Source organism: Sebastes umbrosus, chromosome 13 (genome assembly GCF_015220745.1).
Source record: "Sebastes umbrosus isolate fSebUmb1 chromosome 13, fSebUmb1.pri, whole genome shotgun sequence".
In the NCBI taxonomy this organism is placed as follows: domain Eukaryota; kingdom Metazoa; phylum Chordata; class Actinopteri; order Perciformes; family Sebastidae; genus Sebastes; species Sebastes umbrosus.
In genome coordinates this window covers 6275002-6293286 of record NC_051281.1, presented here as the reverse complement: position 1 = coordinate 6293286, position 18285 = coordinate 6275002, and the positions used below count along the sequence as shown (strand labels likewise).

The 18285-nt window shown below is 41.3% G+C and overlaps 1 protein-coding gene across 4 annotated transcripts in view; it reads right to left on the bottom strand.

Annotated features, from left to right (window-relative positions):
- Window positions 1-708: 708 nt before the first annotated feature.
- Window positions 709-18285, bottom strand: part of LOC119499981 (diacylglycerol kinase beta) — a 132386-nt gene continuing 114809 nt past the window's right edge. For all 4 annotated transcript variants that reach the window (XM_037789302.1, XM_037789300.1, XM_037789299.1 and 1 more), the window contains 3 exons: window positions 6040-6160; window positions 3507-3567; window positions 709-2076 (listed from right to left, as the gene is read on the bottom strand). In XM_037789302.1, coding sequence (XP_037645230.1) covers window positions 1978-2076; window positions 3507-3567; window positions 6040-6160 — 281 coding nt within the window. In that variant the 3' untranslated portion in view covers window positions 709-1977. The remainder of the gene's footprint in view (window positions 2077-3506; window positions 3568-6039; window positions 6161-18285) is intronic.

Below are 18285 nucleotides of genomic sequence, written 5' to 3'. Positions count from 1 at the left end.
GGATAAATTTAGTTCCCCTGTCAATGCTCTGGTAAATAAAACCCCCCGGGGGCCCTGGTGTTATACCCTTGAGGGGATTTATTTCAATCCTTGACCCACTGGAAGTGTCCTGTGGCACGCGGTGCACAGGAGCTGTTGTTGATACAGTTTGGATGGCAGCATTAGGGCGCTTTCACAAGCCAATATTTAGACCGTTTTAATCCGGTGTGGTTTGTTTGGGCCAGGGGTCAGCAACCTTAATATCAAAAGAGCCATTTTAGGCAAAAAAAAAAATCTGTCTGGAGCCGCAAAACATTTGAGCATTGTGATGAAGGTAACACAGTTTATAGTCTAAGTATATAGTATATAAATCTAATGCAGTGAGGGCCAAAGTGCAAATGTAATACGCCCACATTGAGGGAAAAAAAATTGGATATTTCCAAAATAAAGTCATAACTTTACGAGATATAAAGTTGTAATATTACGAGAATAAAGTCATAACTTTACGAGAACAAAAGAAGATAACATGGAAAATTATTACTTTATAATATTATGACTTTATTCTCATAATATTATGACTTTTTTATCGTAAACTTCTGACTTTATTCTCAAAATCTCAGATTTATTTTTTTTCCTCAATGTGGCCCTAATACTCCGTCATACCATAGACCTACAACAATGATAAGTAAAAATGAAAACGTAAAAAAAGAACAGTTATTCATTTCCATTTTTAAAAATCTACAGGGAGCCACTGAAGAGGGGCTAAAGAGCTGCATGTGGCTCCGGAGACGCAGGCTGCAGACCCCTGATTTGGGCAGTTGTGAACGCGGTAATTGTACTCTGGTGTGGACCAAAACAACTGGGCCGAGACCGCTTGTGGTCTCGAACCGTTTCCACACGAACTAAAACACAGGCTGCCTGTTTACTGCGTTCACAACCGCCCAAACAAACCGCACCAGAGTTCGATTAGAGCGGACTAAATGTTGGCTTGTGAAAGCGTCCTAAGAAAAAACAAGATGAACTACAACATCTCCAATCTCTACTTTCTGTATCTAGACTCAGTTCATACAGTGATAACTGTGCACAACGGGACAGGAAGCTCCTCTGCCTGAAGTCTAACGCCGGATCGTCCACACAGTCTGTAAATATGGTTTACAGGATCTGTTTTTGTAGGTCAGTGATGCTAAGGGGGCCAAAATCCCTGCATGTTTCAACCCATCCAGGCCACTGTTACGCCCCACTGCCGTCAACCCACAAACAAAAATAAGTCAATAATGGATGAGGCTCTTCCTCTCTGCTCCTCTGCACCGTGCTGTCAGTCTATGGGGGAGGCCCCGCGGCGAGCGCTCTTACAAGCAACCGCTGTTTCATTATTCATACAGGTGTTTTAAAGAAGAGGTGGATCTTACTCTATTTACTCACCGGCCTTGTAAACAACCACAATTACCGCCACGCCTCTCTCACTTCTTCTCTTCCTCACTGTAGTGTGTTGGAGCTCTTTCTTTCTTCATTAAAACAACCTGCTTTCTTTTCTTCTTCTTCTTCCTCACTATCACTTCCTGTACTTCATTCTGGGGGCTGCGAGGGAATCCCAGCAGTTGTGTTTAGCGGGCAGTGCAGTACTGGCATATGGCTGAGAGGTTTGGGCTGAGAGACTTGGCTGTTGCAACTAAATGCATGGCTGGGACGAGACTAGAGGATGATGGGTACACAGGAATAGGTCGATACTGTTATACGGAGAGTCTTTTAATTTCGGGTGCCATCACTGCAGGTTCCTCTGGGAGTGAATTGTCTGTAGGCATCCCGACTTTAAGAATGTTCCACAATGTGATCCCGTTGATGAACTTCCCGCTTTCAAACTCCAACCTGGGAACAGTGCACCAGTCGTCTGATGGAGCTGCCTATACAGTGATTGGCATGTGTGTGTGTGTCTGTGTGTGTGTGTGTGTGTGCACATATGTACTGTATAATGTGTGTTTGTGTGTGCATGCATGTGTCCTAGTCGCGGCTCCGGTTGCGTTTCTTGAAGAAGAAGAAGGGCGTCTTCTGAGGCGGGCCCAGTAAAATGGGGACCTGGTTCATGTGCGTGATCTTGATCTGTGAGAAACAGATAGAGAAGGACGTGATGAAGGTTTGTACAGCTTTTCTTTTTTTTGTTCACAAATTCATCAGGTTGACAGTCATCACTTCCTGGCTCTTTATAACACACTGTTATAAAATCACTCACTGCGACCTTCAAATTACCTACATAACACAATAAAAAGCTTTCGATCTTCCGCCTCTGCGAAGGTCCGCGATGATGAAATGAAAAGTGGTTGAGACGGCGTGAGGATGAATAGATTAATAGTTGATTTCCTTCCTTTTCTATGAAGTTGGACTGTGATATTTGATGGCATAACTGTGGTGGAGGTTGAGACTGGGGGCGTGCGGAGGAGGAGGATGAACAAAAGAGCAAGGACATGAGTGAGGACCAGACAAAAGCTGAGTAACACCCATATTGCTGACCTTATCAGCTTAAAGGTATGAGTGGCTGTCCACCGGCGTCCAGGGGACGCTTATGCCGCATTTCCACTGCAGGGTACGGCACGGCACAGCTCTACCAACACGTTCTCATCCCAACTCGTCACATACTGACGCTTTGTCAGACCCCTCGGCGTCACTTTTCGGTCGCAGTAAACACGCGCTTAATGTTGTAAAGTAATCAAAAACATGTGCTTAGGTTCAGGCAATAAAAGCACTATAGTTAGGTTCAGGAAAAAACAACGTGGTTGGGCTTAAAACTACTACGTTTGTACAGTCACTAAAGACACTAAACGTTGTGAACAGAGGACACGAACGAACAGCTGATTGTAACGTGACGCACAGGACAAGAAACAGCGGTTCATTGCTCCCAATCCCGTATTTAGCACTAGAATTACCGCCTTGTAGTTGTATGCCTCCGCCAACCAGTGAAGTTGCAGTTTACATCCTTGTCTGTCCAAAATGTCATCACTTCATCATTTTATCCTGTTAGACATTTGTGTGACATTGTCATAATTAGCATAATTCATTCTTGGCTGATGGCCAAAAACGTGTTTTTATGAGGTCACAGTGACTTTTGACCACCAAATTATAATCAGTTCATCTTTGAGTCCAAGTGGACGTTTGTGCAAATTTGAAGAATTTCCCCCAAGGTGTTCTTGAGATACCTCGTTCATGAGAATGGGACAGACGTGAGGTGACCTTTGACCTTCACAATGTAATTAGTTCATCCTGGAGTCCAAGTGGACGTTTGTGTCAAATTTGAAGAAAGTCCCTCCAGCGTTCTTGAGATATCGCGTTCACGATAATGAGACGGAAGGACAATGGTTGCCAGCAAAATTACGGCGTACACTACGCTGTACAATTGACAAAACAAAGTGCAGACGTTCCTCTGTTTGGTTGCTGATGAAAGGATTGAGCGTGTGTCGTGTTGAAGATGATGTCATGGCAGTTTCACGTTTTTCTATCCAAGAACAACTTTTCAGTGGTTCTTATTTAACTCTCACCGTGCAGGGGGGCTGCATCCAGGGCTCGCCATCGATCTGCATGGGCAGCCGCCGGGACGTCCTGTGAAGACAAAGCAGAAGGACGAGTGAGAGAGGTGGGGGGGCAGATAGAGAGAGAGAGAGAGACAGAGAGAGAGAGAGATAGAGAGAGAGAGGGAGGACAGGGTGGGGTTGGAGGTTGTGAAGGTCAGATCACACACACCTCTAAGGCAAGAGAGGCCTGTTCACACCGCCCCAGGACAGGGTCAAACACTGCACCCTTTGTTCCCATGAGACCCGTTCCCAGACAGGCCCCCACTCTTTAAACTCACAGACCCACTGTAAATGTACACACACACACACATAAACACACACAAACACACACTCAAAGTTGGTTTAAGACTTTCATGCATGCCTCTCCGGCTGGAGAAACACAGTATGGGAGAATGACTGTGATGAATGCTCGATTAATTCTGGTCTGGGGAAATATTCGGGGCAGTGTGCAGAACAAGTGAGAGAACAACTTGTAAATGTCACTTCTTTGGTACAGTAACCGGCTCACTGTAGAAGTTAACTGGGCTGAAACAAAAACACTATCTATTTGATAAAATTTAATTGAATCTGAATTCAGTATTAAACACGCTTATTGTATCCGATCCATTTCCTTATTTAGATCAACATTTGTTCGTAACTAAAAGTTATACCAGATAGAGTTGGTATATAAGAAGTGGACGTAGTCAACGTAACATCACCCATTGGTTTGTGGACTGCCGTTTTGAAGCCTCGAGTTCAGCATTTTGGCCATCGCCATCTTGGTGTTTTGCAACCAGAAATAACACGAGAGGGTGGAGCTAAGTACAACCGAACGCTTTTAGGTGACCAAAATGTTAATATTAATTTTCATGAACTGAAAACACACTGCGAAAGGGTTAAAGTTGTAAGACAAAAACACGGACAACGCCATGGTAGCAACCTGTCAATCACAAGGTAGCCCCGCCCTAAAGCATCCCCTGCTTTATGGTCTATTTGACTCTAAATGGGACCATAATTTACTAAATGAACATCATGCTGTATTGAAGAAGACTTGAAACTAGCGATTGAGACCATAAACTCATGTTTACAATGTTTACTGAGGGAATAAATCAAGTGAGAAGTAGGCTCATTTTTATCATACACTTCTATACAATCAGACTTCTTTTTGCAACCAGAGGAGTCGCCCCCTGCTGGCTGTTAGAAAGAATGACAGCTTAAGGCACTACAGCATTGGCTTCACATCTCAGAACCGGAGGTAACCGAAGTAAGAAGAAGTAAAGTACAACTAGGTCTGTGTATTGGCAAGAATCTGGTGATACGATACATATCACAATACAGGGGTAACGATTCAATATATTACGATACTAAAAGAAGGTGATTTAATGCGATTTTTTCAAATCTAACTTTTAGGAAAACTGTCATAGTACAAAGAACGCACCACCATATGTATAAAATCTGAGTAAAAAAATGTAAAATGGCTCCTATGGGGACTAACATCATCACACATGAATACAATTAGACTCATTGGATCCACAAGAGTCTCAGCTTTACAGTGATACACAATTTATGCATTTCAAGACTGTTTAGGGACCCCAGTATGCAGAAATATTCAAATAAACCATTTTTAGAATAGACGAAAATATACTGCAATATCACACTGTATGAAAAAAACGGCATGTGATTATCATAAAGTGGGCGTGTCTGTAAAGGGGAGACTCATGGGTACCCATAGATCCCATTTTCATTCACATATCTTGAGCCATGCCAGTTTTTCCTCGCCTAAATTTAGGGTAACTTTGGAGCGTTATTTAGTGTTCTTACCCACACACAGATATGACATGGTTGGTACCAATGGATTCTTTAGGTTCTCTAGTTTCAGATGATGCCAGTATCTTTACTCTAGCTTTAAAACTGAGCATGCCACAACCTCCGAAAGACCTCTGTGTCCACTGGCGGGCCGTCGTATTTTTAAGAGGTTAATTAAAAATCGATACAGAGAGTTTTGGAGAATTGATACAGTATCGCAAAACATAATATTGCAATACTCATGTGTATTTTCTTACACCCCTAAGTACAACATCAGCTAAAATGAGACACTTTCAGCCTGAGTGCTCTTCACTAAAACACAAGAGGGAGGACGGATAAGAGAGTCATTAGCATCCTGGAACCAAATCCAAACTCAACACTACTGACAGATCATTCCTCATCCTGTGACTGCGACTCAGTCCTCGGCTCCAGCGGCTCACTTAGCAAAGCACGCATATATGAAATATATAATTTATGTTATTGTTTGGATGCTGCAGGGATTTTAGCCTTCGAATGCACAAAAACACTCAAAAGGAATACATTTTTGATCATACATGTAAAGAATGGAGATGGATTTGTTTTCAGCTTCCAGTTGGTTGACCAGAAGGAAGATAAAGCAGAGGGGAGGGCAGTGACACGAGGCAGATGAAGGGAAGGACGAGGAGGAGGATTGATTAAATGTGGGAAAAGATAGTGGTAGACGGGAGGTTCTGACCTGATGGTGACGTTGGAACATTGAGCCAGTCTGCGTCCGGCACTCTTCAGTCCAGTGTAGATCTGTCCCATCTCTATCGCCCCTTCCAGGCCGACCACCTCCACCAGCTGGTCACTGAAGTCTGGATGGAGAGAGTGTGTTAGAGGCAGTGAAACAGAGATATGTTATGAGTTAAGTTATAGGCGCTTTGCTTGACCAAACTCAGAAAAAGAGGTAAAGCAGAAGGTAATTATTTGCACATTATTTCACAGATGTATTTCCCTCAATCGATGCAGATGCGTTCTTTTCGATTCACCATGAAGGTGCAAAGTTTCTGCAGTTACGGAGCAACATTATCATTCATTTGTAGACGTGTTTGTGTCCACCTGATGAATGTAAGTCCTATATTCACTCTCTTTTAGCTCTGTTTTTGGTCTCCACCATCTCCTGAGGGAAATATCTGTCTCTTCAGCTGCTAAATGCTCCAGTATGTTCACCAGCTAGCCTCTAAGTGTCTATCTGCAGTTTGCCGCTGAGCAGGTGGTGTACAAAGACTTTTTATAAGTCCGTTTTCACTCCCAAGTCATCAAATACGGCGGCTTGGTAAGCGGCCCTACTCGTCAAACTATGGCGCTCTATGTGGCCGTAGTTATGGCGGGAGTAAAGGAGGAAGTCAAGTGGAAGTAAACTCTGCATAGGGCAAACCGGTATCACTTCAAAGCATGTAATAGACCAGAGGCTAGCATCAGTGTCACGTTTTGCCTCGCCGAGGCGTGAATATTACATGCGCGTATGAAAGTGCAGAACCAGCAGGGGACAACAAAACCACTTAGTTAGGTTTAGGAAAAAAACGTCATAGTTGGGCTTAAAATAAGTCCATAAACTAAGTAAAATACGTACTGAAACAACGTAACATCAGTACGGAAAAGACTCAAACGTCACTAGTAACTTACAAAACAAAACACAGGACTTTTTGTGCGACATTTTTGGCTGCATAGGGGTGAGGTCGGGTTGGATGGTTGGGTCAGAAAACATGTGACTTTCACCCAGGAGGTCTCTGTTTTTGAAACAACAAGTTAACGTTGACTTATTTTTAGTTATGTAGGTAAGTTAAGTTTCGTAACGTTGTGTAACTTACGTTGTATACATAACGTAGCCTACTTAACTACGTAACAAACATACTTATTTAACCCCCTTTTCTAAACCTAACCAAAGAAAGCCTATTTACTCCACAAGATACAAAAGTTGACATAAACAACATATCATGACAATCCCAATGAGATGTTCACCTGGTTAAATAAAAGGAAAGAAAAGAAAAGAGGAGTTGTTCACTGTAATATTGAGAGCGTGAAACCTTGTAACAGATGCCTCCTCATTATCTTCTAATCTATGAATTCCCCTTTGTGTTCTCTCTCTGTTTGGAAAGTGTGATGTCTAATAGTCAATATTTACAGATATGATCTTAAAGGTCAGTGACGATGATGTCATTTGACATTTAACTCACACCACAATACACTTTAGTTCATATAATAAAACCTAATATATTATCATTGACAGGTTTTATGTGTTTGTACGGCCGCAGCAACTTCACAGGTTTTAACAAATGAATTATTAGAGAGAAATCTGAGAAATGTTTCGTCTTCACAGCCAGCGTGATAATTTGTGAGGTGCTACAGCAGAATCAAATCTCATACGACTGTGTTTGGTGGCAACTCATCTACACTAATTAACTGTGGTTGTGACCGAACACGGTAACAAGAACCAGCCTGGACGGGCTGACCAGGCCGACAAAGACTTTTATTTTGATAGTCATTGTTAGATTTGGTAACACTTTATAATAACAATACATTATAAATGGTAAATTTATAGTTAATTAAACTTAGTTAATAGTTAGTTTAATGTTGATAAATAATGAAATGATAATTAATAATGTTTAATAAGTATTAGTTATGCTATAATTTGTTATTTATCATTAGTTAGTGTGATATGAAATAATTCGTTTATAAATGGTATCATAGCTGATAAGAGACGATAACAATTACATTAGTGAAATATTTATTAACAGTTTATTGTTGCACACATTATAACATTTTATATACTATATTAAGTATTTGTTAGTGATTACCAAATGATTTTTAAGAAATGTAAAACATCAATAAACATTACATAGATAGTTGGACCAGAAAACAATTATTAACCATTAGTATATCCTATCTATTTAAATATTGTTTATAGACGCTTTACAAAGTATTTATTAACCATTTAATGAGGTATTATAACCATCAGATACCACCAAATATTGTTTATAGACGCTTTACAAAGTATTTATTAACCATTAACAAAGTGTTACAAATATTTATCTATGTAATGTTTATATAAGTTTACAAACAATTTCTTTAAGGTTTACAAATAATATCTTAATCATTAACAAATAATTATATATAGTGCATAAAATGTTATAATGTGTGCAACAATAAACTGTTGCAACAACATAAATTATAGCATTACTAATAATTAGTAAACATTATTAATTATCAATGTTTTGTTTATTAACAGTAAAATAACTATTAACTGAGTTTAATTAACTATCAATTTACCATTTATAAATGACGGTTATGATAGAGTTTTACCATTTTTAAGCTTTAATTCTTTGATTTGGTTGTTTTTTAATAGTATATTTATTATTAAATCTTCTTCTTTATTCTGATTGCGTTATTATTCTGATTATTGGACACTATGTTCTGGTGCTACATGTGACAATAGACCCGGCACTGAGTCAGACCTCTGCCTCTGTAACTCAGTCTCTGAGGCTGATCATGCAGGTTAGTGTGGCGCTCTGAGAGTTGATTAACTTGATTCAGTCGGGCAGGCTGCCAGCTCAACACCTAAACAGTCCTTTTCTCATGCACGCTACAAGAAAACTGGGTTTCCCCTGATTGCCTCTCTGAATCACAGGCGTCATTTTAAAATGTCAAAGTAAAAACCGAGCAAATCTGACAGCATCCATTAAATCTGCAGCTCCAAACTGTGACCACTTTCTTATGATTACATGTTTCTAATGTTAACGGAAATGCAGACAGAATAAGAGTCTCTAAAATGCTTCAGTGCAAGAAGAGAAAGGAAAAGAGAGTTTGAGGTAGTGCACCCAGGGAACCGGTCAAACCGTCCCCCGAGGGTCTCGATCCTCCACCCAGCCCAGACAGGCTTCGACTGGCAGCGCTGCCTGTTGTGACAGGACCCACAGGCTGCAGGTCTGTCTGTCTGTTACAATGTAAACAACGTTAATAATTTCCCAACGCCGTCCGACCCCGCCTCTCACCCTGTGCTGTCTGGCTTTGTTTCAAACCATAAACAGGAAACTGTTGCATATTTTTTGGTTTGCTCTGGAGAGGAAATGTGTTGCTGCAAAAAAGCCTGATGCAACACATCAGGACGAGTCTGAGTCACGACTTTTCACGCTTGGAGGAATTTAAGAAAAAAAGGTGCGTAAACACTGTGACACAAGTACAGAGGACCATTTGAATTTGCTTTGCTTAGCCTGTGCTTTATTCCTTAAATAAACTCTCTTCTGCACTGTAACTGTTGGAAACCAGGCTATTTTCATACACCGTTTGTAGGTATATCTACGAAAAGTAAAGCACTGTAATTTGTGTAATCCACATAATTGTAACACATTTTCACTCCCAACTAGGGATGTGACAGTGAGGAAGTTTTCCCACCGGTTAATAAACTTGTGACAACACCGGTGTTACCGATTACACATTTTACAAGAAAAGATAACGGTCAATATGTGTAGAGCGTTTACTTTGATCTTAACCGTCGGGTGGCTGTGTGTCTGGCCTCTCCGGTCCAGCTTTTGCCGCGGGGACGCACGGCGTTGGCCTCATTAACGTCACGGTTCCCTTATAGCATTGGGTTTAAATCTGAAATATTGCCAAATAGGTGCTTTTGCATAACACACCGGTACCGCGACAAGCCTACTCCCAACTTGTCAAATACTGCCGCTTGGTCGGTGCCCCTCGGCATCGGAGGCCGTCGCACGGGGTACCCCTCAAGTGTTACTTTTGGAGGTACCAGGGACCCCGTGTCAACGCTTGTTTCATGTATAGTGTCCTTTCACTGTTTTCACAGGAAGTTAGGTTAAGGCAACACAACCACTTAGGTAGGGTTAGGCAACGGTTGTTGTTGACTTCACTGACTCAACTCATGTGACTAACCACGAGTCGAGTCGGTGAAGTCAACCATTCTCAGACTTTTTCTCATGTGACTAACCATTTGCATGACTCAAAGAACTGACGATACCAACGAGTCATGTGACTAACATCGTACGTGACAAATTAAGTCAACGTTACTTTTAGTTTCACACGGGACACAAACAGCGGTCTCCTGGTTGAAAGTCTTGTGTTTGTTTGTCTTAGTGGACTCCCACGCTATTAATACTACGTCACCTGCTCCGACCATCGAATAACGCCACAGGTGGGTTTACATTGGAGTTAGTTGAAAGCTCGGCTCGTCACAAGCTGTCGCTAAAAGGGGACCTCCGTGCGTTGGTTTCCGATGCCGAGGGGCGCTGACCATTCGCCGGTATTTGACGAGTTGGGAGTGAGAACGGGTTGACCAGGACCAGTTTGTATCTCGCATTTAGAAGTAGTTATTTTAGCCCAAACCACAATCTTTTCCTAAATCTCACCAAGTTGTTTCGTTGCTTAAACCTCACCAAGTTGTTTCCTGTGAAGATTGAAGTGTATTTTGAAAAGACTGTATGCATGTAACGAGTGGAAATTGTCACGTGTTGCTGGATATTCGTAGGAAAACGCACGAAAAAATTAGGAATAATTTTCGCAAGATATCATAGAAACCGTTGTATGAGGATATGTTGTGGAAACACATTTTGTGTTGTTTCCAATCTAATCTTAAAAAAAAACAATCTCTTGATTAATTTAGAAAGCTGGGTGTTCATCTCTCCATTAGTTGCAGTGAAAATATACCAATGTACAGCAGCTGGGTGATGTCAGTTTTAACATTTGGTGAATATGCAGTTTTTTGTTGCTTCCCTTGTATAAAAGCACAAGTATGGACCTGCATGTGTGGCATTTAGAGAGTGCTGCCATTTCGTACCTATAGCTTCAAAGATGATCAGGGTTTATATGGGAATGGGTTTGTTCCAGCTGAGTCACTGGTACTCTTTAATATTTCAGGCGACAATTCAAAAAGAAAATGTCAGAACAAAGTACAGAACAAACATTTTAAAAATCACTCAAAGGCCGTACTTCAGTTTGTCAGTCCTCTTAAGAATTAAATGCTTGGTGCTCACGCATTAGTGCAGAAGTGTGATATTGGGACATATAAATGAATAAAACTGACAAGTGCTTGTGAGGAAAAGAAAAAAAACGCAACAACTTATCGTTCATCACATGAAAAATGTGCACATAAAACTCTTATAACTTGATATTAATGTGACCGCGGCCAACACTGTTTTGCAAGACGGGCTTCACTAGATAGAACTTTGCGGTTTTGGTGCTTCCGTGTAGTTTGTGTTGGAGTCTTGTCTGAACAGCGTAGCCACACGGGAGCGCGCATGGGACACCGACCTGGATTGATTTATACATGTAAGAAGTTACAAACAGTCCCTTTAACTGTATGTTTCCCAACATAAAGATCTAAATGATGTTACAAAGCTTTCTCCATATTGCGTTGATACTCAATCATTCATTTATTTAGATTAAAAAAGATTTATTGTCTGCCGTTTCTGTATATTTATTATATAAAATGCAGTTTTAACTTGTAGAATTAACTCCCCCCAGGCTCGTAAAATCCCACAAATTCCCAGAAAAAATACTCAGAATATGATCTGAGTGTCCTAAATGAGCTCCAATCCTCATCACATGTTCATTATCCTGCGTCAAATGCGGAAACTATGCCTCATCTTTAGACTGCTGCATGCTACTGCTGCTACACAGACACATGTTCACCATATGAATCCCTCTGTCTCTGCAGAGCTTTCCAGGAAATAATCATAATAGGATTGGGCATCCATAAAGAAAAAATACTGGACAGTTGGAGACTAAGGGATCAAGAAGACTAGTGACACAATGGCTCCACACGACAGATGGGAATTAAGAGGAAGGCTGGATGTAGAGATGGACGCAGCCTGTCAGCTGAAATACAGGGAGAGTCTGTCAGAGCTGTAACACGGTCTTATACTGCAAGACAGAGAGTGTTGGCATGTCCTATTTTAGGATTTTAAAACAGTATATCCTTTTCCTGTTGTACTATTAAATATATAAATCCCCCTCCCTCGCACACACCCACATATACACCTCCACTTCCTCCAAACACCAAACATGGTCATGCCATCCTGCCAGTGTCCCAGTGAGAGAGCCTGATGGCAGAACTGTGCTGGTTCTCACCTCACTGATGATTCCCGCCTCATCAGATCTCTGCGCTTTTGACTCTCAGGCAACCAGCGCTGTTACTTCTCAGTGAGGTAGAGCTAAGAATAGAATAGAACAGCCTCTTACATAACGCAGCCATGGTGCATTCTGGGATGGGATGGCGATGCTTTGCCAAGCAGCGGGCAGCGAGAATCGTCACTGCTGTGCTGCACTATTTTTCTCTGCTGTGCAGGCAGCCTTAAGTCATTTAAAATTCATTCATTATTTACAAATAAGTCACGCTTTATATAGTGACACGTAATACAATTTGTAAATACATTATCCCAGAATATCTCAATTAAATATTTAATATATATAAATATAGTGTATTCATGATTAAATCCTAAAATATAAATATAAAGAAGTATGAAACAAAAACTAGAAAGAGGGAAGTAAAAATATAAATTAAGACGTAGCGGTGGTTATATTCTATATTAAGCACATGAAAAGACCAAAATAAACAACGCATTATTGCATCACTCAGTACTCTCTGACTTCCCTTCTCTGTGGCTCTCAGCCCATCTATCTTCTCTAAATGTAATTATTTTTGTCTGCTACAGTGTACATATCTGTTATGTAAATCACTTCTCCTGAGTTCCTCCTTTGAGAAAATAATGTGAAACCAAATGGGGAGAAATTTATATTTGATGTTATTTTGATTTCATGATGCCGTCCCCAAGTTTTGCATTAATTCGACGGCACTCTGGCAGCTGCTGTCAATCAAACACAGACACTGACATGTCAACCTTCTTCCTTTTAGTGATTAAAACTATGAACAGTACATTTGAAAAACACACTGGCATTATCTTTTTAATCCAAACAGGGACGACTAAATATGATTTCAGTTGAATAAATGTCTGTTAAGTCACTATCTATCGCCAAATGAGGTAACACAATGGTGATTGAGCCTATGGCCCACTGATGAAAGTATTTGCAATATTTATATCTTTGCAGTATTATGAAAAATAGGTGTTGAAAATGCTGTTTTATACACACAAGAAATGGAACTATGTACACAATTATGAAAACTTGAAGCAACTGTTTTCACTCAAATAGAAATTTTAAATCAACCAGGACTGAAATCTTATGGATTGCCACTTTAAAAACTCGTCACAAATATAGTATAATATATACTATTATACTATATACCGCATTGGCCCAGCGATGTATCTGGAAATCACGTTTGAAACTAGACATTGACGATTATTACGTGAAATATATTTTTTAAATGTAAAGAGTACTCATAGAAGTAGAATGAGAGTAGAATGGACATTCCCATTAAAATCAACTTTGCAGGATGGTCGGCGACGGACATTTTTATGTGTACCGTTGACATTGCAAAGAACTGTGACTGTTGTAGCGCCCCCAAGAAGAGCTCCGGGCTTTGAAGCCAATTTTCATAGTGGCCAAACGGTAGAATTACAACGTCCGTGTCCATCGTGTGATGCCATTCGGCCCAAAAAGACTCTTTCCCATAGACTCAGATTGGGAAAGAGATCTTCTTCTGTCTTCTTCTTTTTCGTCTGTAAATCAATGGATAATTCAGTTTTCAGGTAAATCAACTTCCCAGTACGAACACTTGAATAGCCCTTATTTGAATCATTAGGTGCTAAAAGTTGTAAAATTCACTAATAGCCGAATCCAGAGTTATTGTCGTGCTGTTGTTCATGTGTCGAGTCTTCTTGCGCCACTGAGCAACTTTTATAGGAATGAACGGGGGCCCGCCTCCAGCGCTGTATCCAGTTCTCTTAATGCATCCATGGTTGCATCCCATAAAAACTTCCGTATAAACTGACTTGCGGCAAATCACGGACTCACTCATGCAGACGTGACGTGTAACACAACAGCGTTGGCGTATGGTGTGTGTGTGTGTAGTCCCGCCTTGCCGGCTGTCTCTTTTACACAAACGTCGATTCGGCTCTGTGACTATACCTCCCGCTGTCGGCTCAGCGGCGGAGCATGTGTGACACACTTTACGGCCCCGCTGAGGTGTGTTGTGACCATAACAACTAACAACAATCGGCATTTTCTGTTGAACTAGTCAAATGACCACAGCAAACAGTCCAATGTCCGTTCTACACTCATTCTATTTCTGTGAGAGTACTGATGTAAGAGATAACCTAGCCTTAGTGTTGCTAGGCTAGCAAGTTCGTTCGTTATAGTAGGTCTGTTAGAGTCAGTCAGACCTAAATGGCATCCAGTTAAACCTATAGGAGATTCAGATGACTCATGTGATGTGTTGCTACCGTGGTGGATGAGTGAAAACCAGTCGAAAGAGTCTCTTCGAGCATGAGGACTCTACTCCTTGAACAAATAGACTTCCCTGACAGTCTGAAGGTTATCTTTATGAAGCCATGACGTGGGATCAAATAGAAGGAAGGAACGTGTCACTCAACAACAATGGAGCTCTATAGCACAGAGGAACGAGATGGCTTTGGCTACACAGACAATAACACCTGTTATATCTGTGAGATTTGTTGACATTAAGAAAAATATAGAATATCTCCAGACTTGCCCTTTAAGTTTTAAATTTAGTAATGAGTTATTTATAACGACCCTTCAATTAGAAACTGAGAGATGAATTATAAATCCCCCAGAGGAATAGCTGCAGCTTTCATTGTTCATCAGCTTGAGGTGTTAGGCTATAATTACAAGCAGGCATATTTGTGTATCCTTCCTCCGCCCACGTGCCCTCCCTCCCTCCCCGACCGGCCTGTTATTGTCTCAGGGTGGCCAGAGTCATGGCAGATGGTCAAGAGGAACTGCAGCTCACCTCGCCAGCACCCACAGAGGTGAAGGTACGGGGGAGAGCACTTGGCCATTTAACAGAGAACACTGTGTTACTATAATACAAAAATACACCATGTCACCGAATCCTTACATGGTCCGTCAGCACCCAGATGGTGAAATTTCAATTTTGTCCAGAAACTAAATCGACATGAGAATTTTCCAGATGGGAGAAAAACAATCATGGGAAAGAACAGATTATAGAAGAATTGTCATCTTTTCCATCCTGTGTGAAAGTGGCTTCTTTAAGGATCGTTTGTCATTCATTAACTTTGAGTAAATGTATCACGGGAAGGTCATCCACTCTCCCACCATCCACTGAGAGCAGCTTCATACAGGAACTATTTCCAGCCACACAGACGGGTGGGGGGGTGAATCAAAGTAATTATAGCCGTTTCTGTTGTGTGAGAAGAAAACAATATGCCGTCTCTGGATGCGATCAGCCTAATATAGCCTCCTTCATGGTGTGTCACAGCTTGACTGTTGGCGGGGGAGGGTGGGCAGGGGTTTTGTGGACCTTGGGAAGCAGGGAAGGAGGAGCGAGAGGAGGAAAGGTGAAGGGAGGGAAAGAGCTCAGGGGTGTGACGGGTGGAAGAGGAGAGGGAGGAGAGAGTCGGACAAGCAGGAAAAGAAAACAAATGAGTCACGGAGGGGAGACGCAATGGGAAACGTACCTGAAATAGCACCAATGTTGAGCTACTTAACCTGAAAATTGTAATCAATTACTCATTACTTTACTAATACTCATCAGAAGAAGTAATCAGTTAGCACAATGGTGCTTTCAAACAACGCTAACGTCATTTATCAAGGGCCAACGTCCGGGGTCTGAGAAGTGAAGCCAATGCTGAAGTGCCTTAAACTTGCATTCTTTCTAACAGCCAGCAGGGGGCGACTCCTCTGGTTGCAAAAAGAAGTGTGATTGTATAGAAGTCTATGAGAAAATGAGCCTACTTCTCACTTGATTTATTACCTCAGTAAACATTGTAAACATGAGTTTATGGTCTCAATCGCTAGTTTCAAGTCTTCTTCAATACAGCATGATATTCATTTAGTAAATGATGGTCCCATTTAGAGTCAAATAGACCATAAAGCAGGGGATGCTTTAGGGCGGGGCTACCTTGTGATTGACAGGTCGCTACCACGGCGTTGTTCAGTGTTCAATTGTGCTAAAAGACACTCTAAAGGCCTTTACACACCGGGGGCGTGACGAATGACATGAAAATGCAAATTAGGGATTAGTAACTTTAATGTAAATACTGAATTTCAGACTGTAATATCTTGCACTACTCTACAAAAACATTATAACATGCTAGTGAGTACTGCCGGTATACAGCACCAACAATTCCCACGTTTCAATCCCTGGACTACTGCGTGCTACATCCACTTTATTTATGTGCATCCTTTCCAGCTCAATCCACAGCAGGAAATTGAGGAAATGTGATCCAGGAGCAGGGAGGAAATAAACAGGGGAGGGGAGAGATGGAGCAGAGATAAAAGTCGAAGAGGAGCACAGTGATGGGCTGGGCTGACACCGGGGCCTTCGTACGTGAATCCTGTTCCTGTCAGCAGCTCCAGCCCGTCACTGACTGTTATCTATCTTCATCCAGCTGACAGGAATGGACTTTTGAACCCACTTCACTTACAAATTCAGACATGCATGTTGACTTTTTCTCCCCACCAAGGCACATTTGAAAAGCTTAACGTCAACTCGAAGATTTTCTTTGTCCCATTTACTGAGCGTAAGTTACACCTTGATGTCAGAACAGTACAGGTACACTGGAAGATGTGTTTTTGAGTACAAATACTCAAATATTCAGGTGTGATTTCTCTTTCTCTGTTTCTCCCCTCACCACTTGTAAATCAGGTGTTTGTTTCCCGGCTAAAACTAGAAATAAAACAAAACATTTTCCTTGAAAAACATCTTTGAGCCTCAGGTGTGTTCAGATTGATTTATCAGATAGCGACTGTAGAGAGATGACGGGAAACCGAGGGATAAAGAGAGATGGGTAATGACATGCATCAAAGTCTGAACACACCTTCAAGCTTTCACAGCAGTTAAGCAGCTACTTTCTTCCAGTTAAGGACTGTTGTTTATACCGGGAAATAGATGCAATGTTTAAATTTCAATGACGCAACTGACTGCATTACAATTACACGTTACTATAGTCTGTCTCTGTGTGTCTGTCCCGGTTGTCGCTTCTGTCCATGCAGAACAAAAGCCAGAGCTATCCGCAGTGACTCAGAGGACTGAGTTTCATCACTGAGGTCAGAAGAGCCCGAGGCGTCTTTCAGTCACTCTGGGTAACCCTGGCTGATTGCATTAACTGCGCTAAATGGATTTAAAAGCTTCAGTTTATTGCGCCAGAGAAAGCAACTGCCATAAACAATTAGTAGTATGATAAACATGCAGGCACGCATACACACGGACAGAGGCACGCTAGTGCACATTGCACACGGTGTGGCACGCAGAAACTGAAGCACATAAAATGCGTACCTGTCTGAAACTAGAGCACTCGTCTGTTTCCAAATAGCATTAGCAGGAGAAGCTAATTTGATAAAGGTTAAATCCTGAGGGACGACTCTGGAGCACAAAAATTCCAACACACACGTTCTAACATGCACGACGTGAATGAATTCACACAGAAATAATGACATGTTTTACTAAAACTGTCCCTGATAAGTGAAGCTAGTGGCCCAAACTTTATACTGTATCACTCCTAAAAATGCACTTTGACGCTCTTTATACTCTGTCACCTGACTTCCTCCTTTACTCCCGCCATAACTACGGCCATGTAGAGCGTCATGGTGAGATCAGGCTGGTAATGGACTGCATTATTCCTTGATAAATGATTTAAATGATTAACCAATTATCCAAAATAATCCATTAATTGAGTAACCTTTTCATTCCAACATAAAATGAGGCCACAAACATTTCATCAAAGTAGAATCAACTCCTTTCTGACACCAACAACAATTAAAATGTTCTCATCATAAAAGTCAAATCACAGAGCACAGGGCTGTTGGATTGTATTACAATGTACAGGGT